The sequence below is a fragment of the Globicephala melas genome, chromosome 8 (genome assembly GCF_963455315.2).
Source record: "Globicephala melas chromosome 8, mGloMel1.2, whole genome shotgun sequence".
Classification (NCBI taxonomy): Eukaryota; Metazoa; Chordata; class Mammalia; order Artiodactyla; family Delphinidae; genus Globicephala; species Globicephala melas.
The window spans coordinates 102,351,554-102,378,581 of record NC_083321.1 but is presented as its reverse complement, the minus strand read 5'-3'; the positions used below and the strand labels follow the sequence as shown (position 1 = coordinate 102,378,581).

Below are 27,028 nucleotides of genomic sequence, written 5' to 3'. Positions count from 1 at the left end.
TTCCAGCAGGGCCCATTCATTCAGATATTTCCTCTTTCAGGCCATGTGCCCAATGTTTGGGGTGGGAGATCTGAACTGTTCTAAGTAAGGAAAAGAGCAAGAAAACGTAGCTGCAGGACCCAGGGGGCAGTTCTGCTTTCTGGCGCAGCTCCTGGAACGGAAGAGCCTCTCCGGGTTTCCCTGAACACCTGGGATTGATTTGGGTTTTGCTCTGACTTGGAAACATTTGCTGAGGTGGAGGTTGGAGGAGGGGTTGGGGAGGAAAGAAATAAATCCAGTGATTAAAAATAGCTTGTGCATGTCAGGTGCCTGAACGAATTGGGGAACACGCCCACAGTCCCTTTTGTCTGGCAGGTCTAAGCTCCTGGCTGCCGAATTACAACCGCTTTCATTTGTTTTTCCTGCTCCCCTACCATGTAATGGTCAAGGGCTCATTGGAACCATGTGTGAGCCTGGTGAGTCACCAAATCCTCAGGACTTCAGTGGTAATAATGTGTTAAAACTCCTTTCGGGGGATGGGACAGGGGTGGGTGAGGGGAGAAGGGAGAGGACTGAAGTCACTTCCTACAGATGTTCAGGGTCCGCGGCTGTCTCTGCAGCCTTGGTTCCCAGGCCCAGCTGCTGGCCCGAGGCAGGCTTCCCTGGGCGGTCTGCAGCCTGCCTTGCCTCTCCGAGGACCATCTCTTTTGTCCTGGGACAAGTTCCCTCTGAGAAGAGGCATCTACCTCTGAGTCGGTACGCTGTACCCCAGCAGCGTGCCTCGTTTCCCCGAGGCAGTAACTGGAGACTGGCTCGAAGTTTTGGTCGGTCGGATCGTTGGAGGGTGAATTGGGGATTTTCTGTGCAACTTCGTCCTCCATCCCTCAGAGTTTTTTTTTTTTTTTTTAATTCGCTGGTGACTTCAAGGGCATTGGTATCAAGAGAAGGACCAAAGCCCAGTCATGTTTCCCTGACTGATAAGAAAACTCTGTTTGGGGTCAGGGTGTCCCATCATTTGGGGCAGCGACGGACTGCTTGGTTGGGTTGGGTGGTCCAACCACGGCGCTGAGCTATTCTTGCTGAGCTCTTGCTGGAGCCAAGGGTCCTGCTTGTCTCTCATCACTTTGTCACTTCATTAGGTTTGCGAAAATGGGGTCGAGGGGCCGAGGAGGGACACGTTTCCCTTCTTCGCATTAGCCTCAGCCAGAAGCTTTGTGGATTATACTGACTTCCTCAACAGGAAGCCCTGCCTTGCCAAGTTTCTAGCGCCTGTAACGGGATTTGGAGTCAGGAGTGTAGGACAAAGAGGACCCTTCCTTCCTAGTTCCAATGCATCCTTGCATGAATGAGAGAAAGGTCGAATGAGATTCCTTTTCACAGCCTTCTGAGATGTTAGTGTCTTCACTGGGTAACTTCTCTTAAGGACCAGTAACGACTTTCTAAGGACAATGTTGATTGTTCAGAATCAGTCACTGACCACAGCCATTTTGCCATTTCTGTTGATCTGAAGGGGTAAAGGTGCCTCCTCTCTTATTCTAGGCAGTTTGACATCTGCCCTTTGGGTGCTGGCCAAAATCCTCAGCTCTTTCTGCCCACTCGTAGTTACAGTTGTAAGTTCCTGAGGACCTTAGCAGTCAGGAGGAACTACCTCTGCAGTCTTTTGCTTGTAGGACGTGGTGGTCAAAGGAACGGCTGGCTACCCTGATTTGAAATCATCCCTCTCTGATCCAACTTCATCACTCTCCAGATCGTGATAATGTTGCTTTAAAAGAAGTTCTGTGGTTCGAGTGGACCAATGAATGAAATGTAGACCTAGATTTAAGCACCGTGGAAAGTAATCTGAAGCCCTTATTTTCTTTTTCCACGAGCTTATCTGTTTCTTGTAAGCTTTCATAGTATGATCCTCCTTTATCTCAAGAATATCCTCGTGACAATAAAATATTTGTGGGTGAAATGGCATGTTGCCTGGGATTAGCCTTACAGTTCTTCTGTGTTGGTGGGGAGGAGACGAAATAAAAATTGGTAGTGTTGATGGATTTTGAATAGGGATTTATTATACTAGTCTCTCTACCTTGGTGTGTGTTTAAAAATGGGCGTAATGAAAAATTTAAAACCCCATGAGGGATATAGACACTACCTATCAACAGACCTCTTTTTAACAATGCACTGACGGAGTGGCGTACCCAGCGTGATTACATAAGTGGCAGAACTGAGAACCCGTGGGTTTTGACCAGCAAGCTAAGGCAGCAAGCCCAGTGCGTTGTCCCGCTGTGTCTTTTCCCCCTGTCTTCAGAATCTTCTCTTTCCATTTGGGACAAGTGTCCTTTTCTTCTTCTCTGTATGAATGAGAAGGTTTCTCCTTGGTCCTTTCACTTTAAGAAACCTATTTCAGCCAGACTTTATGTAACTAATTAACCTTATATTATGTGCACAATTGCGCATCAGGGTGACTCAGGGGTGAACACAGACAGGGAAGGAGGCCAGCTTGTCATTTACCGTGTGTTACTTTGTATGGAAGGAAGGAAGCCTCAAGACCCTTGGTTCCAAGAAAGGGAAAGATTACAGTCGGTTCTGTCAATGGCTTTTAATTATGTCTTTATGGGGCGAGCTATATGAAATCCTGGATTTCTTCGATCCAGAAATGGTTTTGTTTAAGTTTTTAATTTACTGACTCAAGTGTATCTCATTTTCAAACTGAGAAATAAAAGTCCCGTTTTCTGTGTCTCAGCTGTAGAAATGTTAGTGTTCTTGGATTTCTGATCCATTCCTGTTTGCAGCCGCAGTGGCATTGAATGGAAGGACCTTGGACGTGTGAGAGTTGAAAGGTGGAGTTTAAGGCAGGCTCTTGATCTCTTGCAGTCTTGGTTTTCTGATCTGTGGAGTGGGGGTCCTGTAATACTTTCCCAGGCCCCCCGGAAGCTTTATGTTGTGAGGATATTGGGGAACAGTATATGGGAAGGGTCTCGGTGGACCGTAGTGGTTTTCAGATGTAAGGCGTATCATTCATTCCTGGTGTTTCTTTCCTGCTGCTATTGACTGGGGCAATACCCACCACCCGTGGCCGGTGTCGTCATGGTAACCCACCAGGCTTTGGCCAATCCAATGGCTGCACAAGACTGGAATGTGCACCTTGGATCTCTAGTCCATCGCCTCACCCTCGGGTCCCAGATGCTCCAGTCTTCCTGCCATTTATTTGAGGATGGTGAGAGGAGGAACATCTCAGTTCAGCAAGGCCATAGGTCTTGAACTTCTCCTGGAACCAACGCCACTTCAGGCTTAGACTCTAGGTAACATTGCTGATACGAGCCGTTCGGTTTCAAACGACTTAATAGAATGGTATGAAAAGTCACGTGACATGTCGTTGATGGGTTCTTGGGCGCCGAGCAGTCCTTAACTTTGAGTTCCATTATGAGTGAATTGAAACCCTTGTTCCACATTTGACTTAAAACATCCTTGGGCTGTATAAGCTTTTGTTCAGGATTAGATCACAGTGAAAAAGAAGCAGATGTTTCCCTGCATTGAAAAGGCCACAATTCATTGTGTTCCTACTGAGTCAAGAAAAACTATCTGCTAATTTCTACTCTGATACTGTGCAGTCTTGACTGGGCAGAGTTTGGGACCGTTATTTGCTCACTAGCTTCTGTACAACTCTCCTCTCAGAAATCTGGGTGGTTCCTATAAATATTAACTCAGATTTAGGGTCCTGAGGAATAACCCCTGGGTCAGAAATCGAATATACTTGTAATATGTTTATGTTTCATAAATGTACTTAGAGCCTCCACCGTATCAGCAGAGTATATTTCCAGGTCAGGTGCCCAGTATTTTGAAACAAATGTGTTATTGCAATTCAAGATATTGCAAGTACAATTATTAGCACAAAGGCAATTTTAGTTCTTGTCCATAAAATACAATTAGTTAACTTCTGTGGAGCATTGATTAATTTATAGATGCTGTTGCCAAAATTAGAAATATTTTTGGTACCTAATAGAAAAGTATTTTAATAGGTAATGAGATAAGGTGTGGTCAGAATAACAGAGATGCCTGCTTGGGCCAAACCATGTCAGCTTCTCCACCTGTGTAATGATTTCATTATTTTTATTGGTCAGTGTAATTGACAGAACTGCCACAAACATGAATGAGCAACACAGAGGGCATCTTTGCATTCATATTCTTCATGATGAGAGTTTAATGTTTTATGTTAATACCACTTTGGAAGGTGGTTATTCATCATCATCTACATGCAGTGCCTGTGCTACTAAAAAAGACGATCCTGACTGATTGTTCATTCACTTATAGAAGAGTTTTGATTTTTTTTTTTAAACCTTCCGTTCCACACTTCATGAAGATAGATAAAACTCTGACTTTCCTGTCTGAATCCTTTGGGTCCAAAGGCACTGGTACGCCTTCTCCTGAGCTCATCAAGTCCAGGTGTCCCAAGTGTGTGGTGTTGGCTTTCCCCAGCGGGCCTGGGAGCACCTCTTCCAGAGACCCAGTGCTCTGAGTCCCCAGTCAGGGGCACAGCCTTTGGGTGCCGTGCAGGACCGTGTGGACCAGGCTTTTGAGAATGGCACTGAGGTGGACAGGCACAGGTTAATTCCAGCTGCTTCCCTTGGAGAGAACAAGCCAGAACCTGGAAGTGCCGGCTCCCTGACAGGAAGTGGAAACCTGCATGGGGAGTTGTCAGCCCAGAGGCCCTGTCCTGGCCGGACTGCTGGGGCACTGCTGTGATAGGAAGCAGACTCCGGGCTCTCTGCTGTCATCCTCAGCCTTCACATCACCCTGGCATCCAACTGTCCAGGCTTTCCTGTTCAGAAGATGTCTGGGGCCTCCTAGCCTCATCCTTCAGTTCCAGTTTGCAGCAGAACCACTGCTGGTCCATTTGGCCCGGCGCACATTTTCCACATGCATTTTCCTGGCCCACTTCTGCCATCAGTGGAGTCCTTTTCATCGAGTCATAGATCCAGTGGAGGGAACAAACACACACAACAAAACCCACACAGTTCAAGTTCATGAATTGGTGTTGGATGGGAGCGAAGGGAAGGAAAGTTGATTCAAATTGGGAAGACTTTGAATTCATCCAGCGTTTGTTGATTGACTCCTGTGCTGGGAGCTGGGGTTGCTGCATTTGTTCCTTCTTTCAGAAGCGATACTCTTGGTTAAATAGAGAGCCCTTTTCTCTAAAGTCAAACTGACTTCCACTCTAAGGGAAGATCTCCTGGACCTGTCCCTTAGCTGTTCTTGGGCGAGGAGAGTGGGGACGAAGGGGGAGCACTGATGTCTTTCTTAGTGACTCATGTGATGATTATTCCATTGTTCAAAGGGCTGGATGTTATGTAATCAACATTTTATCCCATCCCCCTACTTTTCCCCCCTAACAATCTGGGATTTTCCAGCATTTTGTCAACCTTCCTGGAAGTGTGTTGATTTTTCCACTAGGTTTTTTTGGGCATGTCCCAGGGCAACCCAAACTCTCCACTCCCTATAACTTCAGATCCCCCTCAGTGCAGGGCCTGGGAGAGCCACAGCAGTGAACCCTTCTGTTCTTCGAGGGCACAGGGCAGACTCTGGGCAGTTTCCTGATAGCACTGCTCAAAGTAAACTGAGGGAAAGAGCTGCCTGCCCTTCTTTCTTGCCACGTAATTTCCATTCATTTTGATATTCAGAGGCAATATATTTGTTTCTTTTTTCAGAGGTCACCAATTATCATTTTTTTCCCCTCCTATGTTTCCATTTTATCCAGCCAATAACACATTACTTACATCCAGGGAACTTTTTAACTAGCCAGGGTTAAAGCTGGCTGGTGGAGGAACTTCTCTAGTGGCCCCGCCATTTTCTGTCAGTTTCATATGATACACTGAAGATTCAGGGTGAGCAAGCGGGCTTCTGGAAATTACTGCAGTAAAGTGCATTGCTGTCTGAAGGTCACAGGACAGCTAGTAGGAATTCTCAAGTCATTTCTTTGCTTGTTTGCTTTTTGTTGGAAATTGTGCCTGAGGTGAATTTGGAGGATTTTTAACTTGAACCATATCTATGTATCTTGGCTTTGAACATGGTCTGCAAGTACAAGAGGGACACAGCAGAGATGAAGGTGCATGTGGCAATAGCAAAGGAGGATGCATTTGTGGATCTGCAGATGTTGATTCCTCATTCTTCTTCACCACCTACATAAATCAAGTTTTATAGGTGTTACCTCCTATATGCATGTCACATCTGACCACTTACATTTTCTGCAGAGCCATCTTCCTAGCTAAAGCCACCATCATCCCTCACCACAACTGATACAAGAGCTTTTTAACAAGTCTTCTTGCATCCATTTGGAGTTAACCTCCTAAACCATTCTTTACTGGCAGCTAAGGCGATCTTTTTTTTTTTTTAACCCATTTTTAAAAATTGTGGTAAAGTGAACATAACCTAAAATTTACCAACTTAACTATTTTTAAGTTACAGTTTAGTGGGATTAAATACACCCATAATGTTGCACAACCTTTGCCACCATCCACCTCCAGAACTCTTTTCATCCTGTAAAACTGAAACTCTGTCCCCAGGACACAACCCCCTATTCCTTCCTCCCTCCAGGCCCTGGAAGCTACCATTCTACTTGCTGTCTCTATGAATTTGACAATTCTAAGTCCCTTATATAGTTTGTCTTTTCAAGACTGGCTTATTTCCTTTACCATGATGTGAAGGCTCATCCACGTTGCAGTATATGTCAGAATTCCCTTCCTTTGTAAGGCGGAATGATATCGGACTGTGTGTGTTTATACTACCTTTTGCTTATCCAACTCATCTGTTGATGGACGCTTGGTTGCCTCCACATTTTAGCTACTGTGAATAACGCTGCTATTAACATGAGCGTACAAATATCTCTTCAAGACCCTGCTATCAGCTCTTCTGGGTATATAGAGAACTCCTAAAACTCAACACAAAAAGACAAATCACTGTATTAGAAATGATCAAAATGCTTGAATAGACATTTCTCCAAAGAAGATACACAAATGACCAATAAGCCCATGGAAAGATGCTCAACATCCCTAATAATTAGGGAAATGCAGGTCAAAACTACAATGTGATACCACTTCACATCTATTAGCATGGCTACTGTAAAAAATGCAGAAGATAAGTGTTGGCAAGGAGGTGGGACCCTTGTGCACTGTGGGGGGCTGTAAAATCATGCAGCCACTGTGAGAAGACAGGATGGCAGTTCCTTGAAAATTTAAAAATAGAATTACCTGGGGCTTCCCAGGTGGCGCAGTGGTTAAGAATCCGCCTGCCAATGCACGGGACATGGGTTCAATCCCTGGTCCGGGAAGATCCCACATGCCGTGGAGCAACTAAGCCCGTGCGCCACAACTACTGAGCCTGCTCTCTAGAGCCCATGAGCCACAACTACTGAGCCCTCGTGCCACAACTACTGAAGCCCCCGTGCCTAGAGCCCGTGCTCCGCAACAAGAGAAGCCACCACAATGAGAAGCCCGTGCACCGCAACCAAGAGTAGCCCCTGCTCGCCGCAACTGGAGAAAGCCCACGCGCAGCAACGAAGACCCAATGCAGCCAAAAATAAATAAATAAATAAAATAAAAATAGACTTACCGTAAGATGATATTCTTCAAACAAAATGTAGTCATGTCATTCCTCTGCATAAAACTCTCAATGCCTGTTTTGCTCAGGATGCAATTATAAATTCCTTAACACACTCCTTACTTACGTTTTCAGCCTCCTCTAAAGCTGCTGTCCCCTTGATCACTCTGCTCCAGTTGCATTGATCTTTCTGATACTAAAACAGGCCAAGGTTCCCCTCTTCCCCCATCTCAGGACCTTCATTTGTGCTATTCTCTCATCTCGGATCGCAGCCCTCTAATTTTAGTGCTCATCGGGATTACCTGGATTCTGTGTTACAAACGGATTTCCGGGCTCCGCCCGCTCAGAGGTTCTGATTCAGGAGGCCTGGGTGGGGCTGAGTTCTCCCAGGTGATGCTGATACGGCTGGTCTGGGGACCACACTTTGAGAACCACTGGTCTGGAGTAGTTTTTAAAAAACTCCTGTGTATCCTTCAGGTCTCAGGTCAAACATCTCACTTCTAAAGGAGGCCTTCTCTGATTCCTCCAGACCTGCAGGACTCCCTGTTACGTGTTAACACTGCATCTTCTACTCCTCCTATGAAGCCCTTACTGACATTGTATTTGAACGTTTAATTGTGTAAATAGTTTTTTTAATGACTGATTTCCCTGCCAGAATCTGATATCCAGCTCCATCAGGCTAGGGATCATTACTGTCTTGTTCACTGTTCTTTCGCTAATCCCTTGCACGTAACAAATGCTAAATAATTATTTATTGAACGGATGTTGTTACTTCCTTTTCATAGGTAACAGCAAGTGCGTAGAAACATTAATATTCTCAGTGAGTGTGAAGGATGGGTAGGGGCTGTGGGGGAATTAGCAGAGCTATACAGAAAGAATAAACGTATTTTGTCAGAGAGGCAGGGCGTATGAGGCAAGAGTCAGGTTTTTTGTTTTTTTGGGTGTTTTTTATGGGCCCTACCACATTGTGGAAAGCCCCCCAAATTTTACCTGCCCTGGTGAGGATGCTACTACAGTTATTTCTCAGCTTGTCTTCTTCAGACCATTCATGCTCCATGATATTTTATGGGTGGTTAATTACCTAGTTAGTTTTATCTTTAAAATTGAGGTATAACTGACATGTAACCTTATGTTAGTTTCAGGTATACAACATAATGATTTGATATTTCTGTCTATCGCACAGCGATCACCACCACCCGTCTAGCTAACATCCATCACCTACTTCGTTTTTGTTAGTATTCATGTGCTATTTTTTCCTTACAGATATGGAATGTGCAGATGTTCCACTCTTAACTCCAAGCAGCAAAGAAATGATGTCTCAAGCCTTGAAAGCTACTTTCAGTGGTTTCTCTAAAGAGCAGCAACGGCTGGGAATTCCAAAAGGTAGGTTTTGTAGTTGGAAGGAGAGAGGATGGGATCAGACTTTGAGGTATGGGTAGTTTTCTCACCTGTTGAGTGAGATAGACATTATTACTCAGCGTGCTTCAGTCAGCAGCCACAGATCGTTGCAGACCTCTGTTGGAACAAGCATAGACGCATACTGATGCTCCTTCATCTCCCAGGCTTGCCCCTGCCATCTTGGTTTTAGGGCAGTGGTGCCCAAACTTGTTTGCACATTAGACGGGGGATCGTCAAAAAATTCCACAGTCCAGGTCAGGTCCCAGACCAATTAAGTCACAATTGCTGGTCGCATCGGTAATTCTGAAGCTTCTCAAGTGCCTCCACGGTACAGACAAGTTTGGAAGGCATGGCCTTGGGGTCATTCTGGGCCGCCATTGGATGAACTCGATGACCTGCATTTCTGGGAATTTACTCTTTTCTTTTCCGTGTCCTTTGGTGAAATGTGTTTACCTTTGGGTGTTCTCATCCAAAAGGGTTTATTCAGGAATGTAAGGGGAAGTGACCTGCGTTGTCAGAAAGGAAAACTGATGGGGGAAGACTTAAGCCTTGACCAAGCAGCATTTCCTGAACAGTTGAGAGCAGAAAGAACACTTTTCTATTGAGTCAGAGAAACAAAAGCTGTCTTTAGACCAGGCTAGTGCTACTGCTGCATGAGAGGCTTCCACCCTGCCAGACGAAAGCCTTCGGTAGATTCTGTGAGTGTGTCTGTCTACCTTTCCACGTATTCTACTTTCCCACAAACCTCAGCTGACAGCAATGCCCAATCACAAGGCAGAATACAGTGAATTCTGACCACTGGGTTTTCCAACATCTCATAAAGTCATCGTCTAGATTGAAGGGGGTGACCTTGAGAGCAGGCATGCTGTAGGCATCACAGCCTGCCATCATCTGAGCTCTTTAAGTGTCATTAGCTGGTGTAGTCATGTTAAAACAGGGGTCATGCGTGAAGATTATATGTCGTCTGTCCTACACTTCTACTCAACGCAGGGCCTGTGATGTGTATATATTTTGAAGGGTATCTGGTATAATACAGGTACCTAATGATGTCGTTATTACCAAGTATCATTCGAATGCCTTACTATTACTAATTGCTCTGATGAGTACAGTCAGCCCTCCCAGGGCTCCTCGTTGGCAGATTCAGCCAACCACAAGTCGGATTCGGTTGGTTGAACCTGCAGATGCAGGAACCCGCGGATACAGAGGGCTGACTGTACCCTAACCTGCCCTCTTACATAAGGGAGATGAGCATCCACAGATTTTGGTATCCGAGGGCGTTCGGAAACCAATCCTCCTTGGATACCCAGGGACAACTGGGCTAGCCATGATTAAGATAAAAATAACTAAGCATAATGGTCTCAAGTAAATTATAAGAGTTAAGAGCAGGGAGAGGTGAGTGCAACGTCCAGAGCACACTTGACTTTGTTATTATTGCTGTTAAAGAAGTCATTTGTTCCCTTGTCCCAGGCTTTAAAAAAGTCTGATGGAAATAAGGCAGTGAAAGAGGAGATCCCTGGAATCTCGGTCTGAAGATTCTAAGGGTGGAGAATTCTCTGCTCCTTTCTAGCTGATGACAGTGATCTTCTAGCTGGCAAGATAGAGAAGATGGGGCTGTTGGATGCGGGGGTGGGGGTGGGGGGAGGGTTATGGAAGATGCCCCATCAGGCATTCCTAATTCTGTGAATCCGAGAACATCCTCAGTGAAGGTCAGATGCTTTCGTATTGTCTCTGAGGCTCGGGGAAGAGTTAAGAGCTCGATCTGCTGGAACGTCATTTGATCTCTCCCCGCAGACCCCCGGCAGTGGACAGAGACCCATGTTCGGGACTGGGTGATGTGGGCCGTCAATGAGTTCAGCCTAAAGGGTGTGGACTTCCAGAAGTTCTGTATGAATGGGGCAGCCCTCTGCGCGCTGGGGAAAGACTGCTTTCTCGAGCTGGCTCCAGACTTCGTTGGGGACATCTTGTGGGAGCATCTGGAGATCCTGCAGAAAGGTAAATGCATGGGGGCAGGGTGAGGTGGGAGCCGGGGGGGCGTGGCTTTGAGAGTAGGTCCAGGAGCGTGCCCAGTGGTGCAACGTCGATGCCATCACCTGGGCATCCAATCACAGCACGGCGTAGACAGTGCCTGGTAAATAGCAGGTGTTCCATAAATGTTAGTTTCTTTTTCTTCTGTGTACTGGAGGTTCCAGTTTTAATCTTTAGCTAGTCTCTACTCCTGAAGCTTATTGGTATGCAGAGTTCTGATCCCAGACTTTATCTTAGACTCATGTACTGTTTGAACAAGCAGTGCCCACAGCCAGCAACAAGAGAGTTTTTCTTTCTTTCTCTCTCTCTCTCTCTTTTTTTTTTTTTTCCTGATACTCTTAAGACACACTGTCTTGATCCACGGCCACATCCAAGCTTCGTTCCTCAGAGCTTCTTAATAAGCAGGCTTCTCTGCCCACTAACTAGATTGGAATTGCAGTCGCGAGGTACACCTTTTCCATCTGGAGCAGAAACTGGGGTTATGTCAGGACGCCGTGTTGCAACCTTGTAATGACATGGCCTCCCCTACCAGCCTCTTCCAACCTTTCTGGACCAAGTGACTCATGTACCACAGTCCTGGCTGAGTATAGAAACAGCAGCAGGCGGCAAACTTGGGTGTTTTTGCGCTTATTTTTCTGAATTTCTTCTTAAAATAAATTGCAGTTACCAGCAGTCAGCAGTGCCCTCCAGCTGACTGTAAGCCTAGAAGCCTGTTGCCCTCTCTGACCCAGGCCCACCCTTTCCCTGTGGTCACCAGCTCCAAGCCCTGGCGCAGACGCGGTGACGGGGGGAGGGGGGGGCAGGGAGCAGAACTCGGGCTTAGCACTTTTATTCCATATAATACCTTCCTTTGTTTAAGGATATTTTCCACTCTGCAATGCCCAGGAGAGACCCAAATTAGACTCCTCTGGGCACAGAAGTGTTATCTTTTTCTTTTTTCCCCTTCCCTTCAGCTTGTGCTGAAAAAGAAATATAAGCAGAGTCGAGAACTAGGTGAATCTAGCCTTCCCCGAAGCCACACCGTGATCTCGGTGTAACTGCACACAAACCACTCACACGTGTTGACGTGAGCACCTGTGTATAGAGGGAAAAGAGACAGCAGGCTCAGAACAGATCTGATGCAAGCATTGGCTTATAAACACAGCAGTGGGGGGCGGGGTACACCAGACTGTGTCGCCCCAATATATGCTGCTAATTCACCGTTTCCCTCCAGTCTTCACCCTGGGGCAGCAGCTGTCCTGGAGTGTCTAAACCTGCCTCTGATCAGTTATAACTCATCTGTACAGCACCTCCTTGTTTCCAAAGTGCTTGAAACTGTGTTTTTCTCATAGGACTCTCAAAACAACCCTGGGACATGGGAAGGGCATGTTCTCTCGGTGTCCTTGTCTGTAAAACGAGGACAGGTTAGGTGGTTTCCTCAACATCACTTGTTTCCTTAAACCTAGGTCTTTTCACTCGAACTTCCTGTCCTGTGTTCTTTGTGTAGTGATGGGGACTCGTGGGGTAGCTTCTGGCCTACCTTCCTGCGAAGGAACAATACAAGCAAATTTAGGAGAATCGGGAAATAATGGAGTGGGTTTGAGAACATCTCACAACATTTTCAAGGGAGAGAGGCAGGAGGATCGTCCTTCCTCAGGTCCTTGAACAACTGAACGTGATGTTTGTATTGAGGCTACAGCTTTTGTTCTGTGATTAAACTAAGGCAACCCAGCGCCGAAAAAACATAGCTTTTCTGGGTGGGGTGGCAGGCCAAAGGTACAGGGGATGTTTCAATCTGATAAGCTGCTGAAGCCGAGTTTAATCATTTTATCTCAGCTGGGAACTGTTTTTCTGTGCAGGCATAAACTTGTTTTCCCAGCAGTCTCTGCTCCCAACAAGCTATCAAATACCTGAGGAGAAACCCAAACCAACCCTCTGTCTTTATGTCTGATTCTTACAGTGAAACGTAATCATACTGTGCCATGCGATGGTCAGGGGCCACCAGCAGATTCCAGGGTCATTAGACGATCCACAGGCTCACCTTAGTCCCATGGAGAGAGCCTTCCTCTGCTTGGGTGCCTTCATCTATGTTCCATTCTCATTCCTACGGAGGTTGGCACCTGGACAGGAGTGTGGTTATGTGGCTCTTCTCTCTCTTTGTATGAGCCCTGTCATATTTCACTAAGTAGAGTCACCTTACTAGCATCTTATCTGGGCCTGAACTTGACATTTGAGGGCCACAGAAAAAACACAAAACGAAAAACAGACATCTGGGGCTTCCCTGGTGACGCAGTGGTTGAGAGTCCGCCTGCCGATGCAGGGGACGCGGGTTCATGCCCCGGTCCGGGAAGATCCCACATGCCGCGGAGCGGCTGGGCCCGTGAGCCACGGCCGCTGAGCCTGCGCGTCCGGAACCTGTGTCGGGAGGGGCCACAACGGTGAGAGGCCCGCGTACCGCAAAAAAAAAAAAAAAAAAAACACCAAAAAACCAGACATCTGTTGGAAGAAATGGAGGCTCTAAATCTACCTGTCTAGAGATTGTCCTGTATTTCTGAGAAGCTTTGGACCCGATCAGGTTGAGTATTGGTGGCTGGTAACCTCCCAACATGCCTTCAAGCCTCGGCTGCTGGCGGCACACGCATGCATCAGAAAGGGGGTGGATGCCTCCCCACCCCTTAGAGGTTACTCACAGAATGCGCTTTCCAAGATACTAAATCCCATTCTGCAGCTACTGGAATCATAAACTTAGCCATCCTTTAGTGAGCTCGTCTCTAGACAAGGCCCCCGTCAGGGGAGACTCCGACACCAGCTCAGTCGGTGGACATGCAGATTTCTGCGAAGAGGGGCTGAGATCACTGTGGTCCTTTTGTCCAGGGTCCTCTTCGGCTGAGCGTTGCTTGCGCGCTGACCTCTTTGTTTCATGCCTCCCCTGTCTGTTGCAGAGGATGTGAAGCCGTACCAAGTGAATGGAGTCAACCCTCCCTACCCAGAGTCACGCTATACCTCGGATTACTTCATTAGTAAGTTCACCCCCTGCTCTTCCCCCCTCTTCCTGTCATGGGAACTTAGGAAAGGATCCCTGTCCTAGGCCATCTCAGGCCCCCGCCTGGTAATGCTACAGAAAATAATATTTCCTTAAATGTAGACTCTTGGTTGTTTTGCTCTTCCCACAAGCACAAGGCTTCAGCCTATCTGCACATTTTATTCACCTGCACGCACCTACACCGGGGTCTTTCCCATGTCTTCAGCATGAAGGTCGCACAGAGAGACAATGACTTGCCTCCAAACTCTTATGTGCCCCGTGGTGGCCATCAGAGGTTCGGGTCAGGGATTTTGCCCTGGACCTTGTTCTTTCCTTTTTCTGGTAGATGTGGCAGCACTTCCTCTGAAATCCTTCCTCCAGAGCATGCCCTGCAGCCTCAGGAACGTAAAGCCTCCTCCTTGTAGTACCTTATCCCTCACCAGGCCTCCTGGGTGGCCGGAGGGAGAGAATTAGCCTCGGGCTGTGCTTATCTGATGGCTTTGCTTTCAAAGGGTGTCTTAAGCAGGTTTATTTTCACTTTATCTTTTTACTATTATGATTTTTATCCTAACAACAACAACGAGCTTATTGTGTGCTAGAAATGTGGGTAGGCTTTTTCCACGTATGCTGTCATTGGATCTGCATCGCAACACCCCGAGGAAGGTTGCCACCATTCCTATTTTCGAGATGAAAAAATCAAGTCAGAAAAGGGAAGTGTCTCGTCAAGGGCCACAGCTCTTGAGTAGTGGCGCAAGGTTGAAAACCCAGGCCCTTTTCACTTAAAATATTTTTCTTGCATTCCCAAAGGTAGTCAGCTTGTTTGACATTGCGGGGCCCTTGTAAATGGGGAGGAACGGCCTGTTTCCGGTACGCATCTCTCCTCTCTCCAATTGCGCATGCTCTGTGTTTCCAGGCTACGGTATCGAGCATGCCCAGTGTGTCCCTCCATCGGAGTTCTCCGAGCCCAGCTTCATTACAGAGTCCTACCAGACCCTCCATCCCATCAGCTCGGAGGAGCTCCTCTCCCTCAAGTATGAGAACGACTACCCCTCGGTCATCCTCCGGGACCCTCTGCAGACGGACACCTTGCAGACTGACTACTTTGCCATCAAACAAGAAGTGGTGACCCCAGACAACATGTGCATGGGGAGGACCAGTCGTGGTAGGTCGGATTTCCGCTCTAGAAAATTCTAAGAATTACGTGAGTTTGTGAGCTCTCCAGGTCCCACTTTTTCCCCCTTGCTCTTAGCCCCGGGCATTCCTGAGTTTTAGCCTTTCCGTCTTAGAATGTCTAGATATTAAGAACTTTGTATCATGGAATGTTAGCCAAGTCCTTCATGATGCCAAAGGCTCTGGGTCCATGGTGGAACTGAAATCTGGCAGGAAGAACAATCGCCTTTCTTATGTGGGTAAAACATTTCACCACGTGATAGCTTCAGGTGCTCGTGGCTCTTTTCGAAGGTATGCGTTATTTTCTTGGAGAGGATTTTGCTTAAGGAGGACACAATCACATAACAATGATTTCAGAGACCCTCCTGGAGAGCCCACATCATCCTGGTGTTCCAGGTATTCCCGGTCAGACTGCACATCCTGGCTTGGTATCTGAATGACCTCTGCTTCTCAGCCTGGGCTTCCTAGCCTCCTGTGCCTTCTTTGGTTTGGGAAGATAGAAGGTGGCTAACCAACAGCTTATTTGGAACCAGTCTTCAGCAGTGTGGTGCAAGGGTGTATTTAGGTAGAGGACCAGGGAAAGAGGCGGCCAGAGGCTTCCGGAAGAAGGTACTCTTGTTGCCATGACTGTTATGGCAATGATAAAATACTCACTGACAGTGAAATAAATGGTTCAAAATAGAGCTGGCTGACTTTATAAAGCCAAAAGGTTAGGTACGCCCAGTTTTTAAGATCAGGACGTAAACATTCAGAGGCACGGCTCACCTAGTGACGTGTCCGGATTGTTTTGTTTCTGACAAAAGCGCAGTCCATCGTAAAGAGGGACTTGTTCATCCAGGAAGACCTATAGCTGATTTCTAACAAGTTGAAAAAGATGACTATTCCGATGGGTAAATGGGAGAGAAGTACAGACAGGAAGAGGACAGGAGAAAGCCCTTCCGAGCGATGCTTGCGAGGCCTTTGGTCACGGAAGTCGGGCCTGGCCGCCTCGTGGTGATTTCTGCTCAGTGATGACCCTGCTCCTCTCCTCAGTGAGGCCCCAAAGGCCTCACGGGCCGCACACATTGTCATCTCCTTCAAGTGTTCAGGTTCCTACTTCCTCCCAGCAGGCCTCGAGATGACCAGCAAGCCTGCAGAGGGAAAGTCCCCAGCAAAATCGGAACCTGTAATCTGCCTTCTTGCAGCCCCGGGGTGTTTGTGTTTCAGACAGAAGGGGATGGGTGGGACCAGCTTTGCCTTCCCCTTTCTTCTTTATTTTTGGATGCCGGTCTATTTAAATACTTACACATATGTGTACCTTTTTTCTCAGGCGGGTCACAGCAACAGAGCGCCTTTCTTTCTCACGGGGCTTCCTGTGCGTGTGTGATGAGGCTGAGTGTGCGTGGGGACTCAGCCGTGCTGTCACTTTGGGCAGATCTGCTGCCAGGTCATTTACCAGTTGCGTCTGGCTTTGCATTTGTGCAATTCCCCCTTCTCCCTCTCCTTCTCTTGGTTTTTGGTTTTGGTCCCCACCCGCCCCGCGACCCCAAATGAATCCCGATGGACCAGACGGTGACCTGTACCAAGGGACAGGAGGGCTTTCTCTCTGGCCTCCTTCTCCCTCACTCGCACCAAGCTTCACACCACACAGACTTGAAGGGGAGACCGGTCCGTTCACGGTTGCTTCTGGCGAGTTAGAAGTGCCGCAGACAGGATGTATTCTAGGGGCTGATTGGCTCTGACGTGGTAGGATCGGTCTAGACTGAAAGCATCACTGTGAGCTTCTTATTATCAACAATCATCGTAGTGTTCGTGTACTGCATTAGGGTATAGAGTGCTTCGATGTTCCACTTCTTTGGACTCGGAGAGCTGTCTTCTTTGTGCTAGTCTGTTCAGTGGGCCGCCGTTGTCTCCCCCAACCTACTGTTCTGGGTGCTCCGAGGTCTGTGTGGTGGAATAGCTTTGGAAGGACCTCGCTGAGACATTTCTCAGGAAAGCCAGCTGATGGATGGCGTGGAGCTTCCCTGCATGAGCACAGAGTAGCCTAACCGAGTGTCTAATCCAGTTGGAGTCAACCCATTTTGGGAGAAAATACCCGTAAATGATGGTTCCCAGCTCCAGGATTGTGAAAGAGAGCTAAAATGAAAGTAGCCTACTGCTATAAACTGCAACTCTCCACAGACTTGCATTCGGTTCATGTTTGAGAGGCTGCCAGAGAGTGGTTCTGGCCTCGTTTAGTGCCCTTGCTTATTGGGACTCCTTGGAAGCTCAGCTGTCTTGCATGTGAAAATTCCAGTCTCTGTACCCTCCAAATATAAAAATGACTGAGAGAATCATCTCAGGGACATTTGAGTATAACTACAGCCTCGACATCGGTGACTTTGTGGGAGTATTCTTCATGAAAATATAAACTTTCTTTCTTAGGTTTTTGGTATGTGTAAGATGGATAGCGGGTGTGAGCAAATACCTTTTCATGAGAGACCACAAAATTTCCTGTTCTGTTGAAAAGGAGCTGTTGCCTTCTTGGTTGGGGGCTGTTTTCTTGAGTCTTTTAATGTGAATTTCTGGAAGGGACAGTCCCTTCTTTTTTTATTTTTAAAATATTTGTATTAGAGTAGAGTTGATTTACAGTGTTGTGTTAGTTTCAGGTGTACAGCAAAGTGAATCAGTTATAGGTATACCTATATACACTCTTTTTCAGATTCTTTTCCCATGTAGGTCATTACAGAGTACTGAGTAGATAATAATAATAAAAAGTTGCAAATATGACAGTGGACTGGGTAGGCGGGGCCGATGATTCCATGAAGCTCTTCCATGTACCTACCTTCTGGGGATTACCCTTCTTTGAATGAGTGAGTGGAAGAAAGAATGAGATGAAGCAGCTAAATAACTATGTTTCTGTTCCAAGCAGCACTGGAGGTGTTAAGAGGTTCAGGAAATCTACAAGGGGAGATTATGCAAAAATTACATATTTAACTGAGTATCTTTTATCTGGGGTTAAAAAAAATTTGTTTTTGGAAGCAATGTATCTTCCTTCTTAATTACTGTATATTTAATTTTGGTTTGGACACCAAGATTAAATATTTGAATTTCACTGGTTTAACGAATTCCCTCTGTTATGAAGGGGAGAATACGCCAGAAACATATTAGTATTACGCTGTGTATGCCAGCCTTATTCTGGGGTTGAATTTCATGGTGGACCAGCCAGCCCTGACTCACAGGTATTTCTGCACACACATTTGTCACATCCTTTGGCTTCTTGAATTTGCTGAGGTGGCCATTTAATCTCCCATGATTTAATTTAGGTTGCCTGGAAAGTATCTGGAAATAAAACATAAAAAAATATTCCTGTGAGCCTTTTCAGTAGTTAGATGCATTTATTTTTGGTCCCCCCCCCCATTTTGTTAGGCTCCTTCTTAATGGCATTTTCGCCAGTGGAAATTTCTCTAGCAGCTATTATGCAATCCTAGCAGCTGTTTATAACCTGGTTTGGGAAATTAATGAACTTGCATGATCTTGTGGTCAGTTAAGAATGCCTTAAGCAACTCATACAGTAAAGGATTTCTGACACTGCTGTGGACCTTAACTCTTTAATCGACTTCTTTGTTTTTTATTGCCTACGTTTCCCTAATAAAGTACAAATTTCAAGTACAAAGCTGCACTTGGAGAGGATAAAGAATATGGATTTCTATTTAGAAGAGGGATAGTGTTTGCTTTTTTTAACCTCCTGGAAAAAGCATATCATAACTTCTTTCTCTGTTTGAGAAGGCACAGAGGCAGTACTGCATTTATTTCATTTTAAAAGAGTGTTTGGAAGAAAGGCTAAAAAATAATATTTTAGTTCCAAGGTCAAGGAAGGTCAATCTGCTCTTAGTCTAATGGAATTTTTTTTTTCTCATGACCAGAATATTTTGCCATGGGGCCTTTTGAAATCGTCTCCCTGGCTTGAGTTAGGATAGGGAATGAATTGGGCCTGACACTGCTCAGATTTCCTCATCTCCTCATTGGGTCTAATTCATCAGCCAGAAATCCCATCATAGCCGGCATGATTCTCAGCCTGTAGATTTCTGGCTCTGGAATTCTTGCGGTCCCAAACACTGCTGTCTCCCTCTGGCAGATGGAAGCTGCGCCCGACTCTGCATCTCTGTCCTAGGGGCTCTGGAGCAAGACGAGACCACGCAGGGGGCTCGCAGACTGGGCCCAGGCAGCCCCTCCTCCCCAGAGCAAACCCACACGCCTCCATCCCCACCGGCCACTCCCTCCATCCGTCCTGCGCATCCTCACCGAGAGGGTTTCACAGTGTCTCTTCCCATCCCTCCTCCCTGCCCTCCTCCCACCTCCTCTTCCTCCAGGCAAGCTCGGGGGCCAGGACTCCTTTGAGAGCATAGAGAGCTACGATAGCTGCGACCGCCTCACGCAGTCCTGGAGCAGCCAGTCATCCTTCAACAGCCTGCAGCGCGTCCCGTCCTACGACAGCTTTGACTCAGAGGACTACCCAGCCGCCCTGCCCAACCACAAGCCCAAGGGCACCTTCAAGGACTATGTGCGTGACCGTGCTGACCTCAACAAGGACAAGCCTGTCATCCCTGCTGCGGCCCTGGCTGGCTACACAGGTAGGCGCCCGCCCCGCCTCCTGCTCGCTGAGGGTGGGCTCCCTGGAAGCTTCTGTGCACATTCCCAGCCCCTGAAGCCAGCCTCTTTCTTTCCGGGGGGGTGGGGAGAAGTAGACTCGGAGAGGTTGGGTTGGCCTCTCAAGCCACTCTGTGAATAGCCATTGGCTTTTGGAAGCAAGCAGTGTCGTTCTGTCCCAAGGGGTCCTTTCCAGGATTGGTAGGGAAAACTGATATTTTGGATATTTACCCCGCGCTGGGAGAAGGGAACTCTGTTGATTTGGTGTTTCTGGAAGCTCTGCCTTGTGGTCTAGCATCAAAGGACTTCTCGCCTGCTCTTGGGAGGTCTCTCTAAACCCAAAACCAGCAGTGGCATCTCTCAAAGCCATCACGGAATGGCCTACACCCTGGACTCATCTGCAGTAGAATCCTCAGTATTTGGCCGGTCTCTCCAATGGGAACAGTGCCCTCAGTCACCGGACACTCTGGCCGGATCCTGCCCTATGTAGGAAACCTTTCTTGTCGCTTAGCTTTACTGTTGATTTTTTTCCAGGAGTGAAAGTTGTAGTAGTGGTGACCGAAGAAATGTCACAGAGGAAGGAAGATGTATGTTGAGAGTCTGGGCTTTGATTGAGAATCTGGTACTAGAGCAAAATGATTCATTGTCCAAGCAAGGTGTGGCCCATAGGCTGTCTAGCTCTGGAAGGGTTTGAAGAGTATATCTGACAACTGTCCAAGGAGCAGACGCATGTTAACGATCAGACCCTTTCTGTAAGATTGTCGTGTTTTGTAAACATTAGGAATTGTGTCACGAGCAGAGCTTATTTTTAAGCTTGGATGACACAGCTGTGACCTTGCCCTCTGTTCTCTTACAGTTTATCCACCCTGGACAGGTCACTGGTGGGGACCCTCTGTATGGATGAAGACAGACAGCAAGATCTGTGTTTCTAGTGACGTGTCTGTCTGATCTGAAGAGTGTGCTAGATCCCTGTTCTTGTGTGAGGGAAATCTCAGGTCTTTACTAGGAAAGCCAGCTGACCTTTGAGAACAGCTCACATGCTTAGAAAAGTTCCTCCTCCTTCAAGGATCAGGGGTGTGTTTGTCTTTTACGTTGCATTCTTCCAGCTCCCCATGCGGTTCAGTGCACGGATAGGTGCTCAGGAGCTAGGTCTGGATTTTGAGGTAGCGACAAGGTCTGTATATAGAGTCGTGGGCCAGAAAGGAGCTTAAAGGTTCCCTACTTTCTTCTTGCTGCAGTATCCCCAGGTCCTCGCTGGAACATCTCGAGTAGATGGGAACCTGCTGCTTTGCCAGGGAGTTCCTTCCCATCTTGGGCAGCAGACAATGAAAGTTTGCCCTTTTCCATTAATGACACCTGGAATAAGGAAAGTATATAAAGTCTCTTTCAATATGCACAGGAGTGCTGGCTCCTGTAATAACTCTTAGGTATTTTAAGAACTGGACTCCAGTTGGATACACTGATGAAGGAGGAGAGAAGTGCTGCTTGATTAGGAGGAGGAGAGGCCGGGGCAGCTCTGACATGACTCTGGGCTGTGGAGGCGGCAGACGTCTCTAAGTGGCTGTCCTTGCTTCTGTTCTTATGGCGCAGGTTACACTCGGCTCTGTCGTTTGCCCAGGTGTAAAGGCCACCTCTTCTCCTTCTGCCCTAGCTTCCAGGACCAAATCCTCAACTTAGTTTCTCCTTATTAAAGGTCCTGCCTTATTCCCTCTGGCATAATCTCCACCATAACCACCATTGCCAGGCACGATTATAATTTTCTCCCATATGACAATTTTCATCATTCTCTCTCAGCTTGGTGTACAGTTCTGAACATGTTGCTAGTTAAGGCGGTTTTGTGGATAATGATATTAAATAAACTGACTTTAAGTTCTAAAGTTTGGGTTCTGGCCAAAGAGAGTCTTATGATTTAGGTCAGCCTTCATGGGAAAAGATTCTGTTAAGGATTCATGGCTACACTCCAGAAAGTCTAGAAGTTTCTAGAAACGGTGAATGCCTCATCTCCACCTCAAATAGAAACTCCTCTGAGAGGGGTATATATATATATATTAGTTATTGGATTTCGTAGGTGGGAGAAGCTTGCAGAGCTAATAGTCTACAAGAGTGATTTAAAGGGTTTTGACTGAGATGATCTCAGTACCTTGGCAAGAATTATCTGAGAGTTGGGAATCTCCCCACGTGTCCCAGTTTCAAGAAGAGAAGGAAAAGGGTGAATTGGAAATTTTAAGAACGAGGAATGAGTGTGAAGTACAAATTAGGGACATGAACTGTCATCAAGAGGGCCAACACCAAAATGCCGCCTGTGAGGCTTCTCTGGCAATGCTAACCCAGAGGCAAACAGATGAGAACCTCAAAAGCTCTTTTCAGGACAAATACAGGAATATCCTGGAGCTGTGAGTTATGTTTGATGTCATCCCTTATTTGGATAGATTATTTTTAATGGGTGCCCCTCCGTCCCTCCCTTCCCCCCTCCCTCCCTCCCTCCCTCTCTTTTCCTCTCTCTTTCTCTGCCTCTCTGTCTCTGTCTCTGTCTCTGTCTCTATCTCTATCTCTTTCTTTCTAGGGGAATAAAACTAATTCAGTGAATGGAAGCAAAGAGAGGATGATTATCAGTTAAAGATCTCAAAAATTCAAGTAGTCATTTGAACTAAAAAACCTTTTTTTAAGTATCTTACCATTCAGTTGTTTCTTCTTTATAACTGGGGATTTAACTTTTCAAACCATCTCAGATGGAGGTGCAAACAATAGCCCAGAAAACAGAAGTCCTCTGTGCTCCTCCCAGCGCTAACACACTGTGTGATTTCAGGCAAATTTACCTTGCACCCTCTTCTACTTTTAGTGAAATGGAAGTGTCCCTCCCTCTCTCGGTGGTAGGAGATCTGTGAAAATGTAATTGAACTAACTCAATTAACGAGACAAATGAGTGCTAGACATGGTGCTAGACGCAGGGGAGAGAGCTCACTCGTAACAAATCAATTATTTCAGCAAATCTGAGCCCATGTTGAGTGCAGACAAGTGTTCGTAGCCTTGGAAGGTTCACTATCTTGACGAATTCAAGACATTGTCATTGTCCTTAGACTTGAACTGGATTTTCATATTGCTGTGGTTTGATGAAGGTCAGGAATTTGTCAGGCATGTCGGGAGTGGTCCAAATTTGGGTGTCTTTTCTTCCTGTGTTCAGTGCCTGGTGGACTTGTCCTGTCTTCAGTGCAAACTATATCTTGCCCCTCATTGTGACCCCTTATCATTTCACATACATCCTAGGGAACGGGGAAGGGGGATGGAACATGCTTACTCAGCCCCCTCCACCACGCGGGGAGCGTGTAGTGACTGGAGTTTTTATAAATGCATCTCTGAGTCTATGCAGACATGCTAAGATGAGCTGAAGTTTGGAAAAGTACTTTGGAAAGTGGAAATCATTGTATAAGTGTTGGCAAGACTTTTCATTGCTCATAAATGTCACACCTATTTTCTATCTCAAGTTCTGAGCTCTTTTTTTTTTTTTTTTAATCTGTTTCCTTAAAATTCGACTAACTCCAGAGTATGTGTGGCTACACGGTAGGAGCACATGTGTACCTTTTACATCACTATGACTTGGCTTGAACTAAAGGATGTATGTATAGATTCCCTGTGCGGGGGTGTGAATCCATTTTCCTGCCAGTGCAGTAGGAGCCTAGGTCTCTGTTCGTCTCACTCTCAAAGGAATACATTTTACTTCCTCAGATGCTGTCTTAGTTACTGCACCGTAAGTGTGGAAATCAGTTAGAAACTGAATTTTCACATTCTCTTGCAGAGTTGCATTCTTCCTCCCAAGATAAGAAAATTGCATCAACCTTCACTGGGCTCCCATGGCAACTTGTTAAATTAGGTCAAGATGTGTGGGCAGATAACATGGCTTGAAAGCCTGCCTGTTCGCTGAGTTAAGAATACATCAAATGCAGTGCTGGCTTCCGCCAAGAATGCACCTTCTTACCTTACTGGGACCGCTTTTGGTTATCAAACTGATACGATCAGAGAGCTCCATTTTCTTTTGTTCGAAGATACATTATGAACCCCATCTGATTACAAAACAAACTGAGAGAAGTGGCCTGGTGTTTTCTATGTATTTGATGGACCTAAACAAAAAGCTTTCTAGATCCTTGACACACATGGGCATCTCTGATTTTTTTTTTTTCCATTTCAGCAGGTGTAGAATAATATGTTGGATTGTCAAAGAGTATTTTCCCTTCCTCTCTGTCCCTCCAGGCCCCTCTTATCAATGATGAAACTGAGGCACCAAAAAGGACTTATTCCAGGCCTTCTGCAGGAAGGTAGCTCTTGAATTGAACCTTAAGTGCCAGATGTCTCACCTGAGTACGAAATCTTTCTCCCTCTTAAAGAATGAGAACACTCATTGGTTATCTCAGTTGCTCCCATAGAGTAGATTAGGAGTCTTGTCTCTTGCTTGTCACTAATTCACACTGTGTGTTGGGGGGGGAGGGGGGTCTTGGGGGCAGGAGGGAGTTGGAGCTATTGCTCTGTAAATCAGCTTTATAGAGCTTCACTCCAGACTGCCAGACTTTTGTTGCTACAAATAAGGAATCCTTTCCTATCACTTCTGCAGTTGGTATGGAGCAGGCCTGCTGGTAACTGTCGTGTTGTCGTTGTCTAGGAGAAGCCCCAGCTTTGTGTTGTAATTGTTGATGAAGTGGTGAGGATCTCTTCTTTATCCTGGAGCCTGAGCAAAGCTGAGCCCAAAGCTAGTCAGTAACTATAACGAAAGTATGTTTTACCGTGCTGGGCCGATTTGTGAATAGCTGATCCCTCAGTCTCCTAAAGGCTCGATATGGGACCGTCAGGAATCCAACTTGCAAATATTTTTGCGTGAGGCATCACACGAAGCCGTACCAGCCTTGTAGAAATAGAAGCCCTAGGTATTCCCCTGTTGCTTTTGGCCTGAGATAAACCTTCTTCTTGCTATTTTGTAGATAAATTAGAGCCCGTCCACCGTCACAGAATAACAGAGTCCCTGGGCCATGCCCAGAACCTGGGGGATCTGACTGGTCGCTGAGTTTTAGGGTTCAGGAACCTAAAGCTACTGCTAAAACATGTGTTTGAAAATAAACAACTTTCCTGCAAAAAGAAGTGCTTCAAAGCCCTTCAGTTCAGAATGAAACCTGAGATTGGATGGCATTTCCTGAAATCACAGTTTTCTGACGGAAAGCTGGATTGCAAAATCATCCCAGCGTCCTCAGGTACAAACAACCACCGAGGAAGCTTCTGGTGTGAGCCTAAGTCATTGACGAGGAAGGGGGGTGGCGCATCACCGGAGCAGGGTAGTGCAGTGTGAATCCGTGCAGAAGATTCTAATGCTCGTCTACAGGTGGAACAGCCTGGAGTTTTGTAATGGGGGGAGGGTGGTGATTCCCTGAGCCAAGCTCTGGAATATAGTCTTCCATGTCCCTGCTGTCGCGATAAGGGTGTGAATTGACTAAAGTCAAGAAGAACCAGCTTGCTGACGTGAGCGTAGAACTCTGGTGCCTGTTGCGTGCAGTACTGCCTGTTACAGGGGCCCTGAGGTTCTCGGCCCAGGCGAGGCTGGGCCTGGCCTCAGGCTTACAGGCAGCATCACAGCCTTGGTGTAGACCATCGTCGGACAGCACCTGGGTGGCTGGGAAGAAAAGAGCTTGGCAGTGAGAAAGGCAGATGGAGCATCTTCCCTTTCTCCTCACAGGCCCCTGTGAGTAGCAGGCTGTAGGAAGCCAGACAGACCCCCTGAGCCTAACTGGAGGCTTGCTGCCAGAAGCCGGGGGGACTCTGATTCTCTGTGCTGTGTTTGGCGCTGGGTCCTAAGGGGGTGTGTGGAGTGCCTTTGGGACCTCACTGGAGTAACGGGTTAACATGCTGCTCAGTTATGAGGCTGCTGGGGAAATACTCTGGAGCCTGGGGAAGGAGATCTCCCTGGCAGCTCTGGGCTGGAGGGGGAGGGGGGGGCAGAAGCCCCTTGGTGTTGCCTGCATGGACGTTCCACTGCTTCCGCCTCCTGACTGGTTCGCTTTGGGACCATTTTTCTTAATCATCTGCCACCCGTGGAAAAGATCACACGGTGGGAGGATTTGGCCTCACTCTTCATTTTTTTCTTCTAACTGGCTTCGGAAATATGGACAGGGAGGTTCCCTGTTTCCGTCAGTTGCCCTTGAAGACCGCAGCTGGCTGAGCCACCCCGGGGTCTGGACGCAGCTACGGTAGCTCCGGCGAGCTGCCTTTGCGGCGGAGAGGCCCCTTCATACTTCACAAAACAGAATCTCAGACCCTGGCGTTCCAACTCGCCGAGGCCTGTGGGTGCCTGGATTAGGAGGCAGGAAACTTACACGATGACACATCTTTTCTGGGGACCCAGTCCCCCAGCTTTAAAGGAGTCTCTGAGTCTCCCATTTATTTGGGTCACTGTTTCTTTAACAAAATCTAACTCCAAGTGGTGGAACTGGGTGGTGACAGTTCTGGAATTCCACTCTGTCTCCACTTTGAAGCTCCACCTTTCTGTCTTTGAAGTCAGATGTTTCCACTGAACAGAATTCAGCCAGTGTGTTGCCGAGGCATCCACACAGGTCCTGTCGGCCTTGAACAGCCGGCCTGGAAACTCCCGCAGCCTCTGCTGGGAAGGGCTCTGTGAGATTTCGCCCCTTGGCATGTCCTGGTTCCCTGGATGCCTTTGCCTCTCTGGACACTGATTGACCAGTGGTTCCCCGGCGTGGAGACTCCATTCAAGAGGTGCTACAATTGACCCGTGAACACCACACGGGGGTGAGGGGCGCTGACTCCCACACAGTCAGAAATCCGAGTATAATCCCCAAACTTAACTACTAGCCTACTGTTGACCTGCTAACATAAACAGTCGATGTACACACTTTTTGTCTGTTCTGTGTACATCTGCGTATATTTTATGCATTCATGGCATACCCAACTTTTTTCTTAGTTTTTCCATATTTCTAGGCTATGCGGTTTGTCTGAGTTTTTCTCAAATTGTTGCAAATGTACAAAAAAATTTTCCAATGTATTTATAAAGAAAAAATCCATGTATAAATGGACCCATGAAGTTCAAACCCCTGTTGTTCTAGGGCCTCTGTATATCCCTCCCTCTTCTCCCTAAAGTGACTTTCATGTGATGCTTACAGATAGGATGGTTATCAGCACCCCGTCTGTCACTTTTATGCCTTCAGTCTTAAATCCAGGTTAAGCACATGACAGGAGACCATCCAGGCTGTTTGACCACTGGGTATGTTGCAGAGG

At 46.9% G+C, this 27,028-nt stretch overlaps 1 protein-coding gene across 2 annotated transcripts in view; it reads left to right on the top strand.

Annotated features, from left to right (window-relative positions):
- ETS1 (ETS proto-oncogene 1, transcription factor) overlaps positions 1-27,028 on the top strand; it is a 125,006-nt gene that overhangs the window by 86,610 nt on the left and 11,368 nt on the right. For both annotated transcript variants that reach the window (XM_030841012.2, XM_030841019.2), the window contains 5 exons: positions 8,821-8,940; positions 10,747-10,947; positions 13,902-13,979; positions 14,895-15,143; positions 19,483-19,743. In XM_030841012.2, coding sequence (XP_030696872.1) covers positions 8,821-8,940; positions 10,747-10,947; positions 13,902-13,979; positions 14,895-15,143; positions 19,483-19,743 — 909 coding nt within the window. The remainder of the gene's footprint in view (positions 1-8,820; positions 8,941-10,746; positions 10,948-13,901; positions 13,980-14,894; positions 15,144-19,482; positions 19,744-27,028) is intronic.